Source organism: Bubalus kerabau, chromosome 9, assembly GCF_029407905.1.
Source record: "Bubalus kerabau isolate K-KA32 ecotype Philippines breed swamp buffalo chromosome 9, PCC_UOA_SB_1v2, whole genome shotgun sequence".
Classification (NCBI taxonomy): Eukaryota; Metazoa; Chordata; class Mammalia; order Artiodactyla; family Bovidae; genus Bubalus; species Bubalus kerabau.
This window is the reverse complement of record NC_073632.1, coordinates 70,285,556-70,307,821: the sequence shown is the minus strand read 5'-3', so window position 1 is coordinate 70,307,821 and position 22,266 is coordinate 70,285,556. Positions and strand designations below refer to the sequence as shown.

The window sequence follows — 22,266 nt, the reverse complement described above, 5'->3', positions numbered from 1 at the left end:
TCCATGGGATTTCCCAGGCAAGAATACTGGAGTAGGTTGCAATTTCCTTCTCCAGTTGATCTTCCAGACCTAAGGGATGAAACTCACGTCTTTGGCATTGGCAGGTGGATTCTTTATGACTGAGTCACCAGGGAAGCCCATTAAATCTACAATACGTTGGACATAAATTATATTAAAATATTTGAGTTTTAACAGCCTAGAGTCATTATCAGTGGATCAGTTTTAAACATATGAAGAGGATGTCACTGGAAGAATGTCTAAGCAGAGTGCTTTATAAGAGCAGGAAGAGCTGCAGCACTGCACTGAGTATTCTACCCAAATTACTCCTTTCTCAGCTATTGTGACCTTTATCTCCAAGAAGGCCAGAACTAAGCACTAAAAAGATATTTAATAGCAATTCTTCCCCCTTAGGAGAAACGAAGGTTTCACATGGAAAGAAAGGAAGGGAAGAGGAGACTAGAATATTACTCAGCATAAAAGGAATAAACCACTGACATACATAATAGTTTGGGTGGATCTCAAGGGCATTCATTATACTGAGTGATAAGAGCCAATCTCAAAAGGTTACCTAGTGTGAATCCATTTATAGAACATTCTCAAAGTGACAAAATTGTATGATGAAGAACAGGGCAGTGGCTGCCAGGGATGAGTGTCGGTGGAAGACGTGATTACTAAGTGGTTGCCATAAAAGAAGTTGTTTTGTGATGGCATAGTTCTGTATCATGAATGTGGTGAAGGTTACCCGAACATACATGTGATAAAATTTCATAACCATCCCATCCTTCCACAATCCAGGCCCTAACACAAGTGTCTGTAAATATTGGTGAAATTTAATTAGGGTCTCTACCAATGTTAGTTTCCTGGTATCTTTGAGGAAGACTGAAGGTAATATGCTGCTGCTGCTAAGTTGCTTCAGTCATGTATGACTCTGTGCGACCCCACAGACGGCAGCCTACCAGGCTCCCCCCTCCCTGGGATTCTCCAGGCAAGAACACTGGAGTGGGTTGCCATTTTCTTCTCCAATGCAGGAAAGTGAAAAGTGAAAGTGAAGTCGCTCAGTTGTGTCTGACTCTTCGTGACCCCATGGACTGCAGCCTACCAGGCTCCTCCGCCCATGGGATTTTCCAGGCAAGAGTGCTGGAGTGGGGTGCCATTGCCTTCTCCGGAAAATATGGAAACCACTATTCTGAAACTTGTGAGTCCTAAAATAATTAAAGTAAAGAGTTATTTTTAAAAAATGCATTATGACACATACATATTCATTACACATAACCATTCTTTTGTATAATTTTCTTTTAATATGAAGCAATGTGAACTCTTTCATTTTTAAAGTTTTTTTTTAAACATAGTGGTTGCCACCGTAAACACACTTACCACTGAATTCTTTCTACAGTTTGACAAATTATTTTTGCATAGTTTTTCAACAAGGCTTTCAGTTTCTATCTTTGCAGTTTTCATGAGGCAGGCATCATAACCTTTTGTTTTTTACTGTGATTACTTACCACATAGATCATTTTATCAAAATTATACTTTTCCATTCGATCTATAGCAGCTGCAAGATCTCTGGAAAAAAATGGCCGTAGATTAAGTTACTATGCAGATCTGGGTAATAATTTGTTTCACCTATTTAATAGTAATGAAACTTCTAATTAAGAGCTACTGTTATTCCTCAGCCTCAGGTATAGTACCCATGCTTCTATAATCCCAATACCATGCTTAGCTACAAAGCAATTAATAACACAATCAGCTTTGGGAAAAGAATTATGAAAGTGCTGTGAAAAGATAAAAAATAAATAAAAGCTCTGGGACAAGTAGTAATAATAACTAAATAGCTCTAGGCAAAGTGTTTCTAGGTAAATGCTTTACGATTTGTTAAGCCTTTACTGGAAAGAATCACCTTCCTGTCACTTTTCTGCAATATGCTTTCCTAAAGAACATATTTAAAGCATAGGTGATACAACACCTGAACAGGTATCTTCTAGCCACTCTTCCAAAGCCTTGAATCACTCATAAGCAATATTTTCTAAAGTATTTGAAAAATACCATAAATTCTTTGACTAAAATTCTACTTATCTCTGGTTAAGTATCCAGTTTGCACACAGTATGAAATATTAAAAAGTAACAAACCCATAAACTATGCAATTTTAAGTAAACATTATTTAAATATTGAACTTAAAAATTATTTTAATTACCTTATGGGGAATACAGTCAATAACTAAGTAATACCTTGTATGGTGACATATTGTACCTAGACTTACCATGCTGATCATTTTGAATACACAGAAAAACAAAGTCACTTACACTGCTGTGAACTGGGAACTAACAGTGTAGTAGGTCAATTACAATTAAAAAACAAACTCACAGAAAAAGATCAGATTTGTAGAATTTCAGAGGGAAGGGATGGGGGGTTAGAATTGGGTAATGGTAGTCAAAAGGTATAAACTCACAGGTAAAAGATAAATTTAAGAACTAGGGATATAATGTACAAAATGGTAAATTCACACTGCCATATTTTACATAATGAAGTTGTTGAGAGTAAATCCTAACAGTTCTTATCATAAGGAAAAAAATTTTCCTATTTCTTTAGTTTTGCTATCTACATGAAATGATGGATGTTCACTAAGTCTACTCTGATAAACATTTCATGATGTATATAAGTAAGTCATTAGGCTGTACACCTTAAACTTACACAGCGCTGTATGCCAATTATATCTCAGTAAACTGCAAGAAAAAAAATTAAAGATACTTTTGCTTAACACTACATGACACTGAGAGAATTTTTAAAGTTCCTACATCTTTCGAAATGTGGAGTCATCAATATGTCATTTGTACTCACCTCACGCTCCTGATAAAAGAGAGCATGCATCCTGAATGGAGGTAAAAACTGTCTTGTGAGGGGCCAAAAAAAATTCTTACATATGTATATAATCCAGACAAATATGTGGTGTTAAAATTTCACGAGGGTGGACACAAAGAAAAATATGGCTAAAAAAGCTCTTGAGAAGGGTTATAATAAAAGACGGTTGTAAAACACTGATATAGATTATCCCAAAAATGAAGTCATAAATATACACCTCCATTATATTTTTCTATTTGACTCAAGGACAAAAATAAAGAGAAGCTTTTTGATCCAATGAAAAAAAGAGATGAATATAAGAAAAAGTCCTAGGTTGAGTTTGTAGAATCTGAATTTGAAAGCTGAAAGAAATGCCAGGTCATTTAGTTCAGGTCTCTTTTCACCAAGTAGGGATTCATGGCCCAGAGAAGTTAAGTGATTGATGATTATGGTCTCAGAACAAAAATTCAGGTCTCTAGTCTCACCCTGTGCTCTTGTTGGTATCATCCTGTACTTTCGTTTGTCTGTTACAACAATTCCTTTAACTCACATGCACACACATAGTTTTATTTTATAAGGAAACCATCAAGGGACAGAAACAACTGAAATTAGATCAAGGTGAAAAATCAAACATTTCTACACCTGGCAAAAAGACAGTTATTCTCCCAAAGAAAAAGTGGAAAGTACAGGTATTAAGGTAAATACACAGAAAAATCTGGACCTAATGATAGCTCTGCAAAAGATATCAGATAAGAATAGTTACAGAGTCTCCATTCTGAGTGGACACATTTCTTTTTTATTTGAGTATAGTGGACTTGCAATATTGTATTAGCTTCAGATGTACAGCATAGGAATTCATATTCGTGAAGAATATAGTCCAGATGAGTGGAGAAACAACTCCAGAAAGAATGAAGAGACGGAGCCAAAGCAAAAACACCACCCAGTCGTGGATGTGACTGGTGATGGAAGTAAGGTCTGATGCTGTAAAGAACAATATTGTATAGGAACCTGGAATGTTAGGTCCATGAATCAAGGCAAACTGGAAGTGGTCAAACAGGAGATGGCAAGAGTGAATGTCGACATTTTAGGAATCAGTGAACTAAAATGGACTGGAATGGGTGAAATTAACTCAGATGACCATTATATCTACTACTGTGGGCAGGAATCCCTTAGATGAAATGGAGTAACCATCATAGTCAACAAGAGAGTCTGAAATGCAGTACTTGGATGCAATCTCAAAAACAACAGAATGATCTCTGTTCGTTTCCAAGGCAAACCATTCAATATCACAGTAATCCAAGTCTATGCCCCAACCAGAAACGCTGAAGAAGCTGAAGTTGAATGGCTCTATGAAGACCTACAAGACCATTTAGAACTAACACCCAAAAAAGATATCCTTTTCATTATAGGGGACTGGAATGCAAAAGTAGGAAGTCAAGAAACACCTGGCGTAACAGGCAAATTTGGCCTTGGAATATGGAATGAAGCAGAGCAAAGGCTAATAGAGTTTTGCCGAGAGAATGCACTGGTCATAGCAAACACCCTCTTCCTACAACATAAGAGAAGACTCTACACGTGGACATCACCAGATGGTCAACACAGAAATCAGACTGATTATACTCTTTGCAGCCAAAGATGGAGAAGCTCTATACAGTCAACAAAAACAAGACAGGGAGCTGACTGTGGCTCAGATCATGAACTCCTTATTGCCAAATTCAGACTTAAATTGAAGAAAGCAGGGAAAACCACTAGGCCATTCAGGTATGACCTAAATCAAATCCTTTACAATTATACAGTGGAAGTGAGAAATAGAATTAAGGGACTGAAACTGATAGAGTGCCTGATTAACTATGGACAGATGTTCGTGACATTGTACAGGAGACAGGGAGCAAGACCATTCCCAAGAAAAAGAAATGCAAAAAGCAAAATGGCTGTCTGAGGAGGCCTTACAAATAGCTGTGAAAAGAAGAGAAGCGAAAAGGAAAGATATACCCATTTGAATGCAGAATTCCAAAGAATACCAAGGAGAGAGAAGGAAGCTTTCCTCAGGGATCAATGCAAAGAAATAGAGGAAAACGATAGAATGGGAAAGACTAGAGATCTCTTCAAGAAAACTCAAGATACCAAGAGAACATTTCATGCAAGGATAGGCTCAATAAAGGACAGAAATGGTATGGACCTACCAGAAGCAGAAGATATTGAGGTGGCAAGAATACACAGAAGAACTGTATGTACAAAAAAGATCTTCATGACACAGATAATCAAGATGGTGTGATCACTCACCTAGAGTCAAACATCCTGGAATGTGAAGTACAGTGGGCCTTAGGAAGCATCACAATGAACAAAGCTAGTGGAGATGATGGAATTCCAGTTGAGCTATTTCAAATCCTAAAAGATGATGCTGTGAAAGTGCTGCACTCAATATGCCAGCAAATTTGGAAAACTCAGCAGTGACCACAGGACTGCAAAAGGTCAGTTTTCATTCCAATCCCAAAGAAAATCAATGCCAAAGAATGCTCAAACTACTGCACAATTGCACTCATCTCACATGCTAGTAAAGTAATGCTCAAAATTCTCCAAGCCAGGCTTCAACAATACATGAGCCGTGAATTTCCAGATGTACAAGCTGGTTTTAGAAAAGGCAGAGGAACCAGAGACCAAATTGCCAACATCTGCTGGCTCATCAAAAAAGCAAGAGAGTTCCAGAAAAACATCTATTTCTGCTTTATTGACTATGTCAAAGCCTTTGATTGTGTGGATCACATAAACTGTGGAAAATTCAAGAGATGGGAATACCAGACCACCTGACCTAACTCTTGAGAAATTGGTATGCAGGTCAGGAAGCAACAGTTAGAACTGGACATGAACAACAGACTGGTTCCAAATTGGGAAAGGAGTATGTCAAGGCTGTGTATTGTCACCCTGCTTATTTAATTTATATGCAGAATACATCATAGGAAACGCTGGGCTGGATGAAGTGCAAGCTGGATCAAGATTGCTGGGAGAAATATCAACAACCTCAGATATGCAGATGACACCATCCTTATGGCAGAAAGTAAAGAAGAATTAAAGAGCCTCTTGATGAAAGTGAAAGAGGAGAGTGAAAAAGTTGGCTTAAAACTCAACATTCAGAAAACGAAGATCATGTCATCTGGTCCCATCACTTCATGGCAAATAGATGGGGAAACAGTGGAAACAGTGGCAGACTTTTTTTGGGGGCTCCAAAATCACTGCAGATGGTGACTGCAGCCATGAAATTAAAAGACGCTTACTCATTGGAAGAAAAGTTATGACCAACCTAGACAGCACATTAAAAAGCACAGACATTACTTTGCCAACAAAGGTCCATCTAGTCAAGGCTATGGTTTTTCCAGTGGTCATGTATGGATGTGAGAGTCGGACTATAAAGAAAGCTAGTGCCGAAGAAATGATGCTTTTGAACTGTGGTGCTGGAGACGACTCTTGAGAGTCCCTTGGACAGCAAGGAGTCCAGCCAGTCCATCCTAAAGGAAATCAGTCCTGAATAGCCATTGGAAGGACTGATGTTGAAGTTGAAACTCCAATACTTTGTCCACCTGATGCGAAGAGTTGACTCATTTGATAAGATCCTGACGCTGGGAAAGATTGAGGGTGGGAGGAGAAGGGGATGACAGAGGATGAGATGGTTGGATGGCATCACTGACTCAATGGACATGAGTTTGAGTGAACTCCGGGAGTTGGTGATGGAAGGGAGGCCTGGCGTGTTGCAGTCCATGGGGTCTCATAGAGTTGGACATGACTGAGCAACTTAACTGAACTGATAGGTTATTATAAGATAACAGATTTAATTCCCTATTGCTTATGAGTAAACACATTTCTTATAACAACTACTCAAAGGTTTATTTAATCTGTCCAACAATATTGGCTAGCATAAAAAAGATTTCTACCGTATATCTTTGTATCTAGAAAAAGAAATGTACCTCTTAGATATATAGGTGCGTAAGTCCAATTATATGGAACTTACAAAAGGAAATGCCAAAAAGTAACAGAAAATAAGAATTTTCTAAGGTACAGTAAGATATCAGATGGTTGTTTACAGTTGTCTGGGAAAAAAATGATGGTAGTTAACAACAACAACAAAATATCATGACTTTATGCTACAGAAGTGGTTTGTCATCTAAGACTCTAGGATGGGAGACACTAGAACCTTCTGCCAGCAGTGCTGGATTCTGGCTGCGTTCTGCTTGTGTGGTTTTTTTTTTACTGTCCTGTCTTCTCCTTGCTATTAGCTTTGTCTCAGAAATAAGGGTGCTTGATAAACCTGTGCTGTACTTAGTTACTCAGTCATATCTATCCGACTCTTTGCGACCCTATGGACTGTAGCCTGCCAGGCTCCTCTAAGGGGATTCTCCAGGATAGAATACTGGAGTGGGTTCCCATGCCCTCCTCCAAGGGATCTTCCCAATCCAGGGATTGAACCCAGGTCTCCCACATTGCAGGCAGATTCTTTACCGTCTGAGCCACCAGGGAAGCCTGGTAAATAAAGACTGCTCCTTTCCACAGGGTTGGGTCATGGAGACAGATGACAAAATTTAAGCGACATGGCCTACGTCCCCCGTGGCCTATTTTACCAATCAGAATGAGGACTGGCACTCGTGTGCCTAATCTTTACAGAGTGAGGATACCACTGAGCCAACATGAGCTCCTTGTAGCATACATATTCTGGCAATGTGCAAATATAAAATATTTATAGTTGGCAACAAGGTACTTCAATTTTATAATCTGTAGAACAGTGTATTCATCTCTGGAAGTCTTATGATGTTTAATGATAAACAGTTTTCCACTTACTTTTCTGATGATATTAAACCTTTCCAGGAACTATAAATGGCAATAAATATAAACTCAATAAAAATATCTTGAGTGATGAGAAGAGATTTTAAGAAAGTAGGATTTGATAACAGTTTTGAGAATGAAATAATTTGTCTTAGAATTAATTCTAGAGCAAAGAATCATACGTTCTACTGATGAGCTTCATATAAGACACAAACCTGGTTGCATACAGAGACGTCCCGTCACTTCGCATTACAGTACAAATTGAGGAGGGGTCACCATTCCCTGAAAGATCTACTACAGCAGTGCCTTTTCTAGAAAACGCAAAAAAAGGGAATTCTGAAACAACATAATGAATTAAGACCTTTAACAATACAGTATCTATAACCTTATCTTTGGCAAACTGGAAGCTATTTTTATTCCTTAGGTAGCAATAAGCAGTATTAACCAACAATGAAGAAAAACAGGAGGCAATCTGCACTTGAATGACTATTAACAGTAGGTACTTGGTTTAATATTTACTTATCTTTTTAAATTCTGTAGCTTTGGATGAGGTAACTAAAGTCTTTAACACAGAGTTGAAAACGAGATTTCAACTACAGTTTACCCATGAAACATGTTCTTCAAATCCAAGTTATTATAACACTCAATATTGGGTTAGTTTTTAACATGCAAGAGTAAACTATGAGTAATAAAATAACCAAATTTTGTCACTGTCTTTCCTGCCCAATCAAAAATTAGAATCTGTACATGGCGATCTAAAAATTTTCCTTAAGGACACTATTGAGGATGCTGTGAACCACATCCTCTTGTCTTTCTTAAAAGGATGATGAGAGAAGCTGCTCTTTGGGGCTATAAAAAATGGTACATCTAAGCAACTGGTTTGCTTCTGTGTTACACATGCCTGGGCTCCTATGAAGGTACCATTTCTCTGGCTGATGAGCTCAAAGCTAAATTGGAAACCTACTGTAAGCAAAGAAGCAGAATCCCAGTGTGTCACATGATGTACTAATATCATTCCTGACTTCCTATTATTTTTTCTGCTCCTGCTTCTTGATTTCCTCATTTTACTCTTTCAAAAGCTTTGGGTTGTACTATACCTATTTTCAGAAGCTGTTTTAAATCCTTTTGAACAGGACAGGATCTTTTTAAAAAGGCAGGGTTGAGTATGAAGAGTTCTATTTCCCTGTTCCAGTTATACCATTATCAGCTTGTGTGAGCTTAGACAGATCACTTTACACTTTCTGTGCTTGTTTCCTCATATGTAAAGACAGGATAATAGTCTTTTTGTCAAGCATACCAGGATTTTGCTTTGGCAGCACAAAACAGCATGCGGGAAACTAGTCTGAACAGCAAAAAGCATGATAACAAATGCCAGGAAAGCTGCACACAAGACTCTGCTATCTTTACTAAGAGAATACAGCAATACTAACGTCAAAGAACTACAAAGAACTTTCTAAAGAACAGGAACCTGATCATACAGTGTTTTCTGTAGGAGTCCTTTACTGTCCAGCAACTTTAAGACTTCTTGAGATTTTTCACGATAAAACGATTCTCCTGAATATTCATCAAAGTGTACTCCTAGACGCTAAGAAGGTTCAGAAACAAAAGGAAAAAGTGTTACTTACAAGTCCTATTATCGTACCCTAAGACAAAATACGATGCTCTACAGTCTGTCATTCAGATGGGGAAAATAAGAATTAAATCAAGTCACTCTGGCACTCCAGCCTTCTAGTGGCTCCCCCATATCAGTCAAGCCCCCACAGTGGTACTGTGCTGTCCGGGAGGGGAGTTGCTAGGCACCTGTGGTTATTCAAATGCACATGAAAGAAAAGTGAATATTTAGTTTCTCAGTCACACTACTCACACTGAAGTGTGAGCCCTTGAAAGCGCTCAATGGCCACGTGTGGCAGGAGGCCGCCATATTGGGCAGCACAGATATGGGACGTTTCCACCGTAGCAGGAAGCTAGCCATTTCCACTGCACAGTCCTGGAAAATGTCCTATCTCCTGCCCCACTCTACAACCCCTTGGGCTGCTCCTACTGTTCTTCATCTCGCTTCCTTATTCCAGCCATGTGGGTTCTTTGCTGAAACCCTGCTCAGGCAGCCCATCTGATCCTCCCTCCTCTGTTTCACTTTTCTCCATGCATGCATCACCACTGAACACACTCTCAAAGTTCTTGTTTAATCTGTATTGCCTTGAATTTGTTTAATTTGCTGTGTCCATGTGAGAATGTAAAGTCCATGAGAAAAGAACTTATATGTCTTTTACTAACTGTTGTATTTCTCCCATTCCCAAAATGTTATTAGATGAACAAATTTTTAGCCATCACATATATGACTAAGGAAGCAAGAGAAGAAACTATGGTTAAGAAAAAGTGAAGGGATGATAGAAAGAAAAGAAATGCCAGACTGAAACAAAGTATCAGGATATCACTTCATATTCAGCCTGTGAAGTTCAGTTTTTAAATTTATTTCATAGCTCCAACTTTCAGCCCAAAGAACAATATGTGAGTCCCAACTATCAGTGACAAACAACAAATCTGAGCCTCAGAAGCAACCTTTCTAGCCAGGAGTACAGTGAAGAGCTGTATTACATGACAGGATAGCAGGAGAGTGGATGGGTACCTGGTAAATCCGCATGTACTCGTCTATGCTCAAGTCCCGAAATTTCTGCCATAGTGCAAGTGCTTGCATGTCGCCTAGTTCCAGTCGCTGGAAGAACTCATGTGCTGATTTTGCTACATTTTTATTGTCTGCTGCTTCTTTATTAACTTGTACATAAACCTAAAGGCATAATAGTATATTAAATGAAGTACACTACCAGTCACTGTTATCTTCAAAACAGAAAAGAGGAAAACAAACCAATCCTGAGAATTTTCATTTAAAGGTTACACAAGTGCCCTTCTCATGAGTGTAACCTTTTCTTTTTCTTTTTTTGCTATGGACCCTTAGTGAGCCCTACCAACCTGTTCTCAAAATGCATATACATAGGATTATACAATACAGGAAATAATCACATTGAAATATAAATGTTCAAATATTTAAAAATATTTGTGATATAGTAACAGAGGAAAACATTAAATTTCTGATTGAGGTTAATGAAAATAATGCATAATTTTTTTCTTTTCATCCAAGTTCATATACTGTTAGGTCAAGAATGCCTGGTTTAGACTAAGCTAGCATTTCTTCTTAAAAAAAAAAAAAAAAAGTGAAATTATTATTGCTGCGACTTCTCTGAGAAAAGGCTGAAGACAGTAGACTAGTTCAATCTGGGAAAGAAAAGACCAAAGGATGATTTAGCAGTTATTTAGCAGTAATGAAAAACATTTTAAACTCTTCTCTAAATCTGCAAAGACCAGGAAAAAAAAAAACACAAAACAGGTGATATAGGAAGACCTTTGGGTTAGCTAGCTTAATTATACTCCGACTTGGGCTCTCAAGAACCGTGGGAAGTGCTCACTTCAGTGTGCTTTTGCATGATTTGTCCTGGCTGGCTTAGCTCTGCCCCCCCCGGTGATGGGAGTCCAGGCAGATGGCTTATTAAGGGCTCTTCCAGTGCTAGGATTTTGTGTTCACAGAATCATTTTCCAGTCTCTAAAATACAAGGTTGATAAGTGATATAAAAATATCAACAATATAGCTCAAGTAATAGTGAAGTGATGCATTATAGACTATAAAGATTTTACTTACAAGTTGTAACTCACTTCCAGGGTGAAACATGAACAATAAATTTATTATCCTCATATTTTTTCCAGCAAGCTATTAAAGTAGTATGATAAAAAAAAAAAATTGGCAAATAAGCTACCCAAAAATATGAGACCTCTAAACCCTTGCATACTCTTAAAATATCATGGTAGCAGCACTTAGGTAAAAAAAAAAGTGATTTTATTGCTGGAGAATACTTTAGGACAACCATAATGTGGCTTATGGGTTCCCAGGTGGCTCAATGGTAAAGAATCCACCTGCCAATGCAGGAGATGCGGGTTTGATTCCTGGGTCACGAAGATTTCCTGGAGAAGAGAATGGTAACCCGCTCCAGTATTCTTGTTTGGGAAATCCCATGGACAGAGGAACCTGGAGGGTTACAGTCCATGGGGTCGCAGAGAGACAGACATGACTTAGAGACTAAACAACAACAATGTGGCTTATACCCACTAGATACTACTAACAAAAGGAACAGGGTATTAAACACTTATCTCAAGCTAAAAAGGCCTCAGCATTCATAGATGGCTCATGTTAATTACTGGAATTGCAAAAGTGAACAAATAAGTGCTTTCACATCAAGACTGCTGTTGTTTAGTTGCTAAGTTGTGTCCAACTCTGAAAAGAGTTAATAACACAGCAGGTCTAGAAACTGCTATCCTTAAAATGTGTTGTCTGCAAGTTTAGCTCTTGGCCGCCATCTGGGCAACTTGAATTTTGACAATGCTCCTACCAATCTAACCAGTAACAGTGGGTCACAGTGCCTCTAAACTGCTTGTGCAAACAATATGGTTTATGAAAAACACCCGCTTTTCTTCTAGGAGTTTGGAATTTTAGTACCTAGCTACACAGAGGGCGGCTACATAATCAGCCTCCAATAAGCTTCCCTGGTAGACAACATTTCACACAGGCTGTCACAATTTGTTGTAGCAGGAATTAAATATATCCTGGGTGACTCTATTAGCAAAGGACTTGGAGGCTTGGGCCTGATTTCCTCTGGACTTGCCCCCATGTGCCTTTTCCCTTTGCTGATTTTGTTTGGCATCTTTTTGCTATAACACATCTTAGCAGTGAGTTCAACCATATGCTGAGTGTTGTGAATCCTTTCAATGAACCTTTAACTTGAGGGTGGTTTTGGGAGACCTGATACTTATCATAAAGAATTAATTTCTACATGGTCCTATGAATAAGTCAGTTAGAACACAGAGAAAGAAGATTTTTGGTATGAAAAGTTATGACCAACCTAGATAGCATATTGAAAAGCAGAAACATTACTTTGCTAACAAAGGTCCGTCTAGTCAAGTCTATGGTTTTTCCTGTGGTCATGTATGGATGTGAGAGTTGGACTGTGAAGAAAGCTGAGCCCCAAAGAATTGATGCTTTTGAACTGTGGTGTTGGAGAAGACTCTTGAGAGTCCCTTGGACTGCAAGGAGATCCAACCAGTCCATTCTAATGATCAGTCCATCCCAGATCAGCCCTGGGATTTCTTTGGAGGGGATGATGCTGAAGCTGAAACTCCAGTACTTTGGCCACCTGATGCGAAGAGTTGACTCATTGGAAAAGACTCTGATAATGGAAGGGATTAGGGGCAGGAGGAGAAGGGGATGATGTAGGATCAGATGGCTGGATGGCACCACTGACTTGATGGACGTGAGTCTGAGTGAACTCCGGGAGTTCACTCAGACTAGCGTGCTGCGATTCATGGGGTCGCAAAGAGTCGGACACGACTGAGCGACTGAACTGAACTGAGGAAAAAAGAGTCACTGCAAAACAGTAATCTGCAGACTTCCTGACTTTTGAATGACCTATCCAATGACAACTGCTTAACAGTCCAGCCTGCAGAAGTAAAGGCATACATATATCCATAAATGGCTTGTTATTCAAAATTAATATCTCCACCCTCTCCCTGTCTCTCTCACACCTCTTCTCTCCATCTCCCTCTCACATACACGTGTGTGTGGTGTGTGTGCGTGTACATGCACATTCAGTTTAGAAGTAAATATATTTTTAAAAATCCTTATTTTCAGAAGAGGAAAGGTATTAGATTTAAAAAAAAAATCTAGGATCCTAAACTCAAACAGTCAAACATTAAAAAATCTAATATACACTCAAAATACTGATAAGAATATTTTAGGAAAAACATCACCAGAATCTTTTTCTCCCTTTCTTAAGATTTAAAACAGAAATAATTAAAACAAAAAGCCATTCCTAATTCATGAAGACAAGCTTGGCATTTCATCAATTTGTAGGGAAAAACCAAACATTACTGAGAATCAACTGACATTATTAAACAGAACAATAGAAGATCCTTAATTAGCATTTAACAATCTGCCTGTAAGCATACTATATAAAACTATTAACATTCATTAGCATACTAGAAAAGAAATACTTTTTCCTTCGAAGTAAAATTTTATACAATGCATTTCTGAAATTACATTTTTCCATTTACAGTTACTTTGAATCCACTACCCTCAGAAAGTATGTATTCTGAAGACAGCCCCCTTCTGAGGTTAGATCCAGACTCAAAGGGAATAAAAAGGAAATTTTAAATTTGCATTTGATATGTAACAGTATGGCTGAATTAAAGTGTTTTTGAGAATGGTTGAAGAAAAGTGTTTTTGAGGATGGAGATGCAATTTTTCTTTTAGGTTACTAGAATGCAAAAGCCAGCTGTATTACTAGTTAAGAGAATAAAATAAACATCTGAGACTTCCTGAAAGGAGTATTAATCGTTCCTTCTATTTCTAAATGTTGGGATTGCCAAAAAGCATGACATTTTATTTCTAATTTAATTGATTAATTATAATCAGCTCTTGGGATGATCTGCCCAAATGAAAGAAATAAGTGTGAAAACTTGAAGTAGCAGATAATGCTCTCTCACTCCCCACTCAGTCCTTAAATTTGATTCTTGAATACATGAGCCGCATAGGCACACCTGAATTCCTTAATGCAGGGTTCTAACTCCACTCCTGGTTATTTTTGTTTTTAAAACTGAAAGTAACTGCTAAGGATGGTTAGCATAACTTTGACACTAAAGATTCTTTTATCTCAATATTCGTTTGTCCTCTATCTTAAAATGCATTTAATTTTGATCTCATATTTTAGAAAATAACATGTAACAAATTTCTGACTATAATTCAAACAATCTCATTTAATGTTTCATGTATTGATCAGAAATTTCTCTGGTTGGGACAAATTCCTAATATTAAATGAAATATCAAAGAAATTCAAATTCATGTTATTATAATTTAATATATCAGTTAAAAAAGTAAAAACTTCCTAGGTAAAAAAAGAAATCATTTGATGTAACTAATGAATTAATGACCAAACTTCTCCTCATTAGAACATCAGCAGCAGCATATAAACAGCATTTTATCATCCCTTTATCTTCTTTTAATGTCTGGAATTTCTGATTTTTATTCTGTGTACATATAATTACATTCATGATATCTTACACCTCTGTCAAAGGGTGGCAGTTGCTGACTTGCTGTGGGTCACCATGCACATGCCTAATAAATACTGTTCTCTGCTGAAAAACCCGTTCTTCCCACATTTCAGTGGGGTGAGACGATGACAGAGGCCTTAACATGCAGTCTGGCCTTGCTCGATATTTCCATTCTTGTTCTAAGAACACCCAGAGAACAATGGGACCCCATGGCGCTGTCCGAGGGGAGTAAGGGTGAGGGACAAAGCATGTGGCTTTGGGGAAGACATCACGAGCAATGGTGAAGCAGGGAAGTTGCCAGGAGAGAGGAGAGAATTGCCTAGACTGAGAAGGGCCTGAGGGGAAAACTCCTGGGGACAGTGTGGGCTGGGCAGCCCCTCAGGTGGCGGCAGGCCCTCACAGGGCAGTGGTTCATAGTGTCCCCACACATGGAGGCTGGTCTCCGGGCCTGTGGGACTGAGACTCAGCAGGATCTCCCAGGTGAAGTCTGTCATGCAAGCAGAGCTGGGTGCCTCCAGGGCATAATGTAGGCTTGGATCCTGGGCATGTCAGTCACGAGTAGTGTGCACTGAAGCCAAGAAGACGTCTCGATAGCTCTCTTGGGATGCACACAAGAGCCTCTGTGTGACGTGGGAGGTGGAAAATCCCGAACCTGACGAGTTGGCTCCCACCACTCTCAAAAGTGATCGCTGGGTTCAGACTCAGGTTTATAATTTAAAAGCTATTTCTTGTAGCTGTTATAACAAGTAAAATCCACCTCAATCACAACAATCATTTTCCCTGAAAAAAGTAATGTGGATTAAACCAACAGATTACATTTGAATTCAATTCTTTAAACAGTATGAACTATTAACTGCATATATAATCCTATATATGTCTAGAATTGATTTAGTCGATTTACTTTGAGAAATTGCTTTGAGATTCTGAAGTCAGAAAAAAACATGGTCTTTTGATTTTAAAAAATGGGAGCAAGTAAACATTATCACTTTTTAAATTGGTGCTTTGGTCCTGCCTTATCTTGTTTTTATTATTTTGCTACTGATACTGGGAAACTCAGGGCAAAATCTCTTACATACACATTACCTAGTAATACATTATCTCCAACTTTTCTATGTCTTTTTTGTTAAATGTCCATCACTGTGATTACCTCAAATCCTTTTAGAAAAGGGGCAGGGTAAAAATAATGAACTACTATAGGGATCATTCTGAATCTTTACAAATGCCAGGGCTAGGGGACTTCCCTGGTGGTCCAGTGGTTAGTACACAGTGCTTTCCTTGCTGGTGCCCAACTTTGTTCCCTGATCAGGGAACTAAGATCCCACAAATTGTGTGGCATGACCAAAGGGGAAAAAAAAAAAAGCCAGTGATAGGGTACAAGGCTAATGCATATTGTATTGGCATATTTACCTCTTATGAGAGGCTGCTCATATTTCAGAGAATCTCTATAGTTCTCAAAATACAATTAATATGCAACATCAATGAGTGAAGCTCTAAAATCTTCTGTAGCAAACAACAAACAAGCAAAAAAGCCACCAAACCAAAAAACTGAAAACAGAAAAAAGTGACTGGGTTCTATGTTCTTAAAGGTACAGAGTTAGCTTTTATTACGGTCCATTCAAGTAGCTTAAATCTAAGAGGAACTGAGAAATTACTTTTAAAAATCATTAAAACTGAGTAAATGATGACCCCCATATACCTATGATTTAGATTTAACATTATTAACATCGTAAGAACTATTTCTCTTATGTTAGTAGGAAGGCTTTTTGAAAAGTATTCCAAAACTTACTACTACTGTTTTCTTTGAATCAATAGTGTGAATTTTAAACAGCAAATATATTATTTAACTCATCAGCCAATTTGGGGGAGGGGAAGAACTATTAAAAGCCACTTCTCTGTTTCGTGAAAAATTAGTAGAACAAGGAAAGGAAAGGTTTCGAATGTTGGCTAAAAAATAGTCCTATATCAATGCACAGCATGGCCAGATGTCCTGGTTAAAGAATGACTACAGGTGCAGAGAACAACCATTTTAAATAGAGCAAAGCACAAGCATGGAAATGTAGCAGAGAAATGACTGCATTAAATATTTTCGTCACAGAAAACAAATGCTAAAACTATGATATAATTTCTAACCTGGCTAAGAAACTGAAACTGGGGGGATACTGATCATGGTGCAAATTAGAGGCACCCAGGCCATGAAATCTGCTCCTGGATGGCCAAAGCGAAATTTAAAATAAATACGCCAGAAGACAAACTGTGACAGCTAAACTACTAGTTGTGCCTGGGGTACAGCAATTTAATTTTGAAAGAAAGGAAAATGCTTTGTAAATAATGACAGCCAGTGGAAATGACTGGCTCAGAAAGGCACTCTGCGGGGCCAGTGGTGGGGTAAGGCAGTACAGCACACAGAGCCCTCTGGAGCAAAGTTGCCTGTGGTGGATTCTTGGCCTTGGCACTTGGGTTCTTCACCAGTAAACTGCATAATAAGTTAGATTTTGGACAAATGCTAAATAGTGTATCCTATGATAGTTAGCCCTTCCTTGGAGCTTTACAAAAGGTTTCTTTATGCCATAACTTAAACAGAAGAGGCAAATTCATTGAAGCATTTACTGTAAGGCACTGTGTCTGAGGCTGCAGATAAAAGACCAAGAAGACAGATCCTTCCTCTAAAAGAGCTCCATTTGTAACTTGAGAAGGAAAAAAAAAGGGTTTGACCAAGGTTCAGGTTTTTTGTTTAGAAACAGGACAAAATCATTAACATTTGCTTACCACTCAAAAAGGGACAAACTTTCTCATTTATATTAAAAGCTGTTGCTGGAAGTAACCTACAGTGACAATTGTAATTTTAAATGAAACTGGGTCTGCAAAAATAGCACAAAGATAAAATAACCTAGAGTCTTCCATAGTAGGCGCTGCATTTTTCTCCATTCAGCAAAGGAAGGAGGAAGAAAGCAGATAAGTGCTCTAATGGATTGCTGTTTTCTATTACAAACAGCAAGGTGGGTGTATTTGACTAGCTCTATTTTGTCTATAAATACTGCTCCTCTATGAAGCTGTTAGGGCTTCCCACGTAGTTCAGTGGTCAAGAATCATCTGCCAAGCAGGAGGCACAGGTTCGATCCTTGGGTCGGAAAGATCCCCTGGAGAAGGAAATGACAACACACTCCAGTAATCTTGCCTAGAAAACCCCATGGGCAGAGTAGTTTGGCAGGTTACAGTCCATAGGGTCACAAGAGTCAGACATGACTTAGCAACTAAAACACCACCACCATGAAGCTATTAGGCAAAAGAACACTTAATGAAAGCAATATTATTGTGCCTTGAGTTTTTTGTTATTCATAAAAGTACCCCCTTCGCCTGTTCCTTTTGTGTGTCTGTCAATTAACAATCTCTAATGTAGATGTCTGATATCCCTCTTTTTATGAGGCTCAAGAGGCAGGAAACTGTATTAAACTGCATAGAATAAAATGTATGTTTAGGTTGCCAGAGAGTTTAAGAACAAATTTTACTACAATATTTAAAAGATTATGGGCCACAAATATTTACTATTGTCAGGATTAAATTAAAAACTTCTGAGATTGGGTGGGAGAAAATGCCAGGAGTAACTCTCATATGTCAAACTGTACTCTAAATTCTTAAAGAATGTTCTCTGAACAACACAAGGTCTCCAAGTGGTTTCTTGCATTTCCTGCACTGTGGGTTTGTCTCTGGGGCCTGGATCTGATGAAAGGTTCACTAAACTCATGATAAAAATACTCATGATTATTCACAGTTTTAGAAAATAATACAGTAAAATGCCAGGCACTAGGGCAGCATACTTTATTGACAACCATAAAGATTTACTAATTTTTAAACTCTCGACTATTCATAAAACTCTCAATGGGAAAGAGGGGGGGAAAATCTTTTGGTTAACAGTATAAATCAAATGGCTCAGATGGTATCAAATGGCTCAGATGGTAAAAAATCTTCCTGCCATGCAGGAGACTTGGGTTCAGTCTCTAGGTCGGGAAGATCCTGTGGAGAAGGGAATCGCAACCCACTTCAGTATTCTCGCCTGGAGAATTCCATGGGCAGAGCAGTCCATGGGTTTGCAACGAGTCACACACGACTCAGTGACTAACACTTTCACTTTCATAAATCAAAACATAGGCATTTAAAATGCAAGTGAGGGTACAAACTCAGGAGGAAATCACAAATGTTAATGATATTTAAGAATCAGATGTGTTTTGTTAAATTTAACTACAAAATAATATAACAAAAATGAAAACTAAGCGCTCTCTGTGGCTCTGGCTAGAGAGGTAAAGCGTCGCTTGGCAAGTGCTCTTCCTCACACACAACCTTAGTCTGATCGCCCGTATGTCACCAAAGTGGCTGGAGGTATCTGTGCTCCTTGTCAGGCCCAGAGATAACAACTGGGACAATGAAAACGAAACACATTTCTGGAGATTAATTGGACAGGAAGAGCTTTATTGATAAGCTCCAGGAAGAACTGAGGACAGAAAAGCAGAGTGAAGGGACTAAATGAGGTAGAATGGAAAGACGTGCACACTGGGCAAAAGCCAGGAAAAGGAGCTGAAAGACAAATGAAAAAGGACACACAAATTTGGAGAGACACATATATGCCTTCCTTCTACAACAGAACAAGAGCAAAAACGTATATACTCATGTTTCCTCAAGTCTAAATGAATTATAGTTATTACAGCAAAGGAAGCTGCAGTACATAACAACAAATAAAAGCCCATAAGAATTCTTTGCTGAATCTGATATTCTGTGTGTTTATGCCAAGATTCTATACCTGAACAAATACTGTCCCAAATCAACTAAAATAGTAATAAAAGAAATATTTGGATAAGAAAATTAAAGTAAGTCCTTAGTAAAATATAAGCAATATTTTCAATAATTTTGGGTCCTTGTTTTAAGAACAGCTTTGTTGTTTGTTTTTTTTTTTAAAGCCCCTGGGAGTAAAAATGTGTTACCAAGCTGCACTGTACTCTGAAAAAAGATGAAGCATTTTCTAATTTTTTTTTCGCCAACTTACTTCAAAGAGATGCTGTAAAGGACTGGACTGCAGTTTTTCTTCATAGCCAAACAGCTGGAAGCCAGTTCCCAGAAGACCTACCACAATAATCCATAAATGACAAAATTTAAAAATGGAACAGTAGAGAACAGTCATGGCAGGGAACAGGTATGCATCCTAAGAATATTGCGAAACACACACTATCACATCCTGCTACCCATCAACTGACACAAGTCAAATTCAATATATTGAATCACAAATTAAATATATATAGAAGGGCTCACTGAAATTAATTCCACAGAAACCAAAAGACTGTGAGCTCAAAGGCAGAGTCTGGGACTAATTTATCTTTGTGCTAACAGTGCCCAACACCTACCTCCCTACAAGACATCAGTAAAACAAGCATTTATTGAGCAACTACTCTGCAGAAGGACATCATGCTACCAGGCACTAGACACACTAGACACTCAAAATTTGTGAAAAGACAATGATGGGAAGTGATTTCAAATATCTTTTAAAATTTGTAGATGTGAAAATAAAGATAGGAATCAGATTAGTGTTACAATTATTAGTTCTCAACTGAAAGTAAAACTCTGATTACTCTTCTCATTCAAGGTGACAAAATGCTTTTATCTGGCTATATATTTGTCTTTCACTTGCCATTGTTTTAAGTTTTTGGGTTTTTTTTAGTCTTTTGTAAGTTCAAAATTCAGAGACGGTATTAATTTGAACTTTTAAAAAAATAATAGTTGAGGTTTGAAGATGACAATGAAAATTCTTAGTACAGACTGTGAATATTTATATTCTTAAGATATTTTGCTAAAAGGTGACCACAGTTTTGGATTTGAAGGATATATGTAGCTTGGGCCAAGAGTAATTTGTTTCTATGTCAGTTATGTAGCTTCAGATCTAAAGAAGCTATTGCTGCTGGGCCTTGCTGATGTACATTTTTCTATACAGACTCAGCAGAAAGTGGAATGTTACTAAACACAGGGTAGGTAATCTTTGGAGCTTAGACAAGAACTAGAAGGATGACTAAAGTAAGTACCAGCACTATTCACTTTTAAGCAAAAGCAAATGTGATCATGATTCAGGGTCCTGGAAGTTGGGTGTGAAAAGACACCCAAAGCATTCTAAAGAAATGGAGACAGGAAAAGTAAAGGCCAATTCCATTTGACATTAAACCTAATACATTTTCAAAAATTATTTCTGTACTTAAGAACTGTTGGTCACTTTTAATATGGGATAGGTGAACAGCCAAAATTAAAACTCGTTAACAATGATGGTTTGATGGAAATGTCGACAGACCATTAACCATAGTAGTCCTTTAGAGAAAAACCACTACAATAAAATTCTGCAGCTAAAATTTAATGAATATCATAATCACATATTTGCTAATGGCTGTGAAGTGCCTGCATCAGTCAAACTCATATAACGTGGATGCCATCTATTAAATCTGACTGTTGAGCTTAGAGCCCAAAACTCTGAGTGCCCACTGTGAGCTGCAGGTGGGTTTTTTAAATGCGAGGTGTGTTTTCTGTTCCTCCACAATGAATAGGAAGGGCACTGTTAGGTTCAAGTTCTATTCTTTTTAGTGTCTAACAAAGATTTTTATTAACTGAGAGGATAATGCTCATAAGAGAAGATCATGATAAATTTATCTTTCAGAAACTCTGATTTCATTTCAGTAGATATGGAACATGCTATTTAGTACTGAAAATGTTACCTAGCCTTTCTTTTGGAATAGACTGTGAAAGACTTCCCAAGACAGATTCTTTCATCATTCTGAGTGCCTATTATGTGCTAAGCACGATGGATACAAAAATAACTAAGACATAGCCCATGCTTTCATGGAACATTTCACCTAGCAGGGGAGAGTAGCATACAAAAGAATACAGTAAGAAGAGAAGCCCATTTGGGTAGAACTGGATACTAGGAACTTGGTGATGTGAGAAGGTGGGCAAGGGTGTGTCGGGGTGTCAGAGAATGCTTTTCTGAGATGACACAAGGGCTGGATCTTAAAATGCACATGGTAGCTGCCTGAGATTTTAATAAAAAAACTTTGCATTTTACATGCTACTAGTCCTTCCCCACCACATCAACTTCATTTACTTTATCATTCCACACCTTGACTACTGCAGTATATGAGCTGGGAACGGTTCTGAGTAAACTCAAGACATTAGAGATAATCTGTGGCATTCAACTCTTTGGGTCTCACGCTTTTCCTTCTCTTTTCATTTTGACCAATCGCCCACTCCATGACTTGTACAATTTAAGGGGAAGCCAAAATATTCCAGGTTGTTTTTCCTCTAGGCCACTGGCTCAGGCTATGACAAATCCCATTTCCTGTAGGTTGGCCCGGGGAGGCTGTTGAGAAGGGTGTATACCTAGTCTTACTTTTCCTCTAATACTTACATCTACATTTAACTAATGAATGTAAGCTACTTTAATAAAA

The 22,266-nt window shown here is 38.1% G+C and overlaps 1 protein-coding gene across 5 annotated transcripts in view; it reads right to left on the bottom strand.

The window, feature by feature from the left end:
• The window catches only part of RARS2 (arginyl-tRNA synthetase 2, mitochondrial), a 73,994-nt gene that overhangs the window by 6,000 nt on the left and 45,728 nt on the right, over positions 1–22,266 (bottom strand). For all 5 annotated transcript variants that reach the window (XM_055535531.1, XM_055535534.1, XM_055535536.1 and 2 more), the window contains 5 exons: positions 19,833–19,909; positions 10,275–10,433; positions 9,127–9,233; positions 7,864–7,959; positions 1,503–1,563 (listed from right to left, as the gene is read on the bottom strand). In XM_055535531.1, the coding sequence (XP_055391506.1) occupies positions 1,503–1,563; positions 7,864–7,959; positions 9,127–9,233; positions 10,275–10,433; positions 19,833–19,909 (500 nt within the window). The remainder of the gene's footprint in view (positions 1–1,502; positions 1,564–7,863; positions 7,960–9,126; positions 9,234–10,274; positions 10,434–19,832; positions 19,910–22,266) is intronic.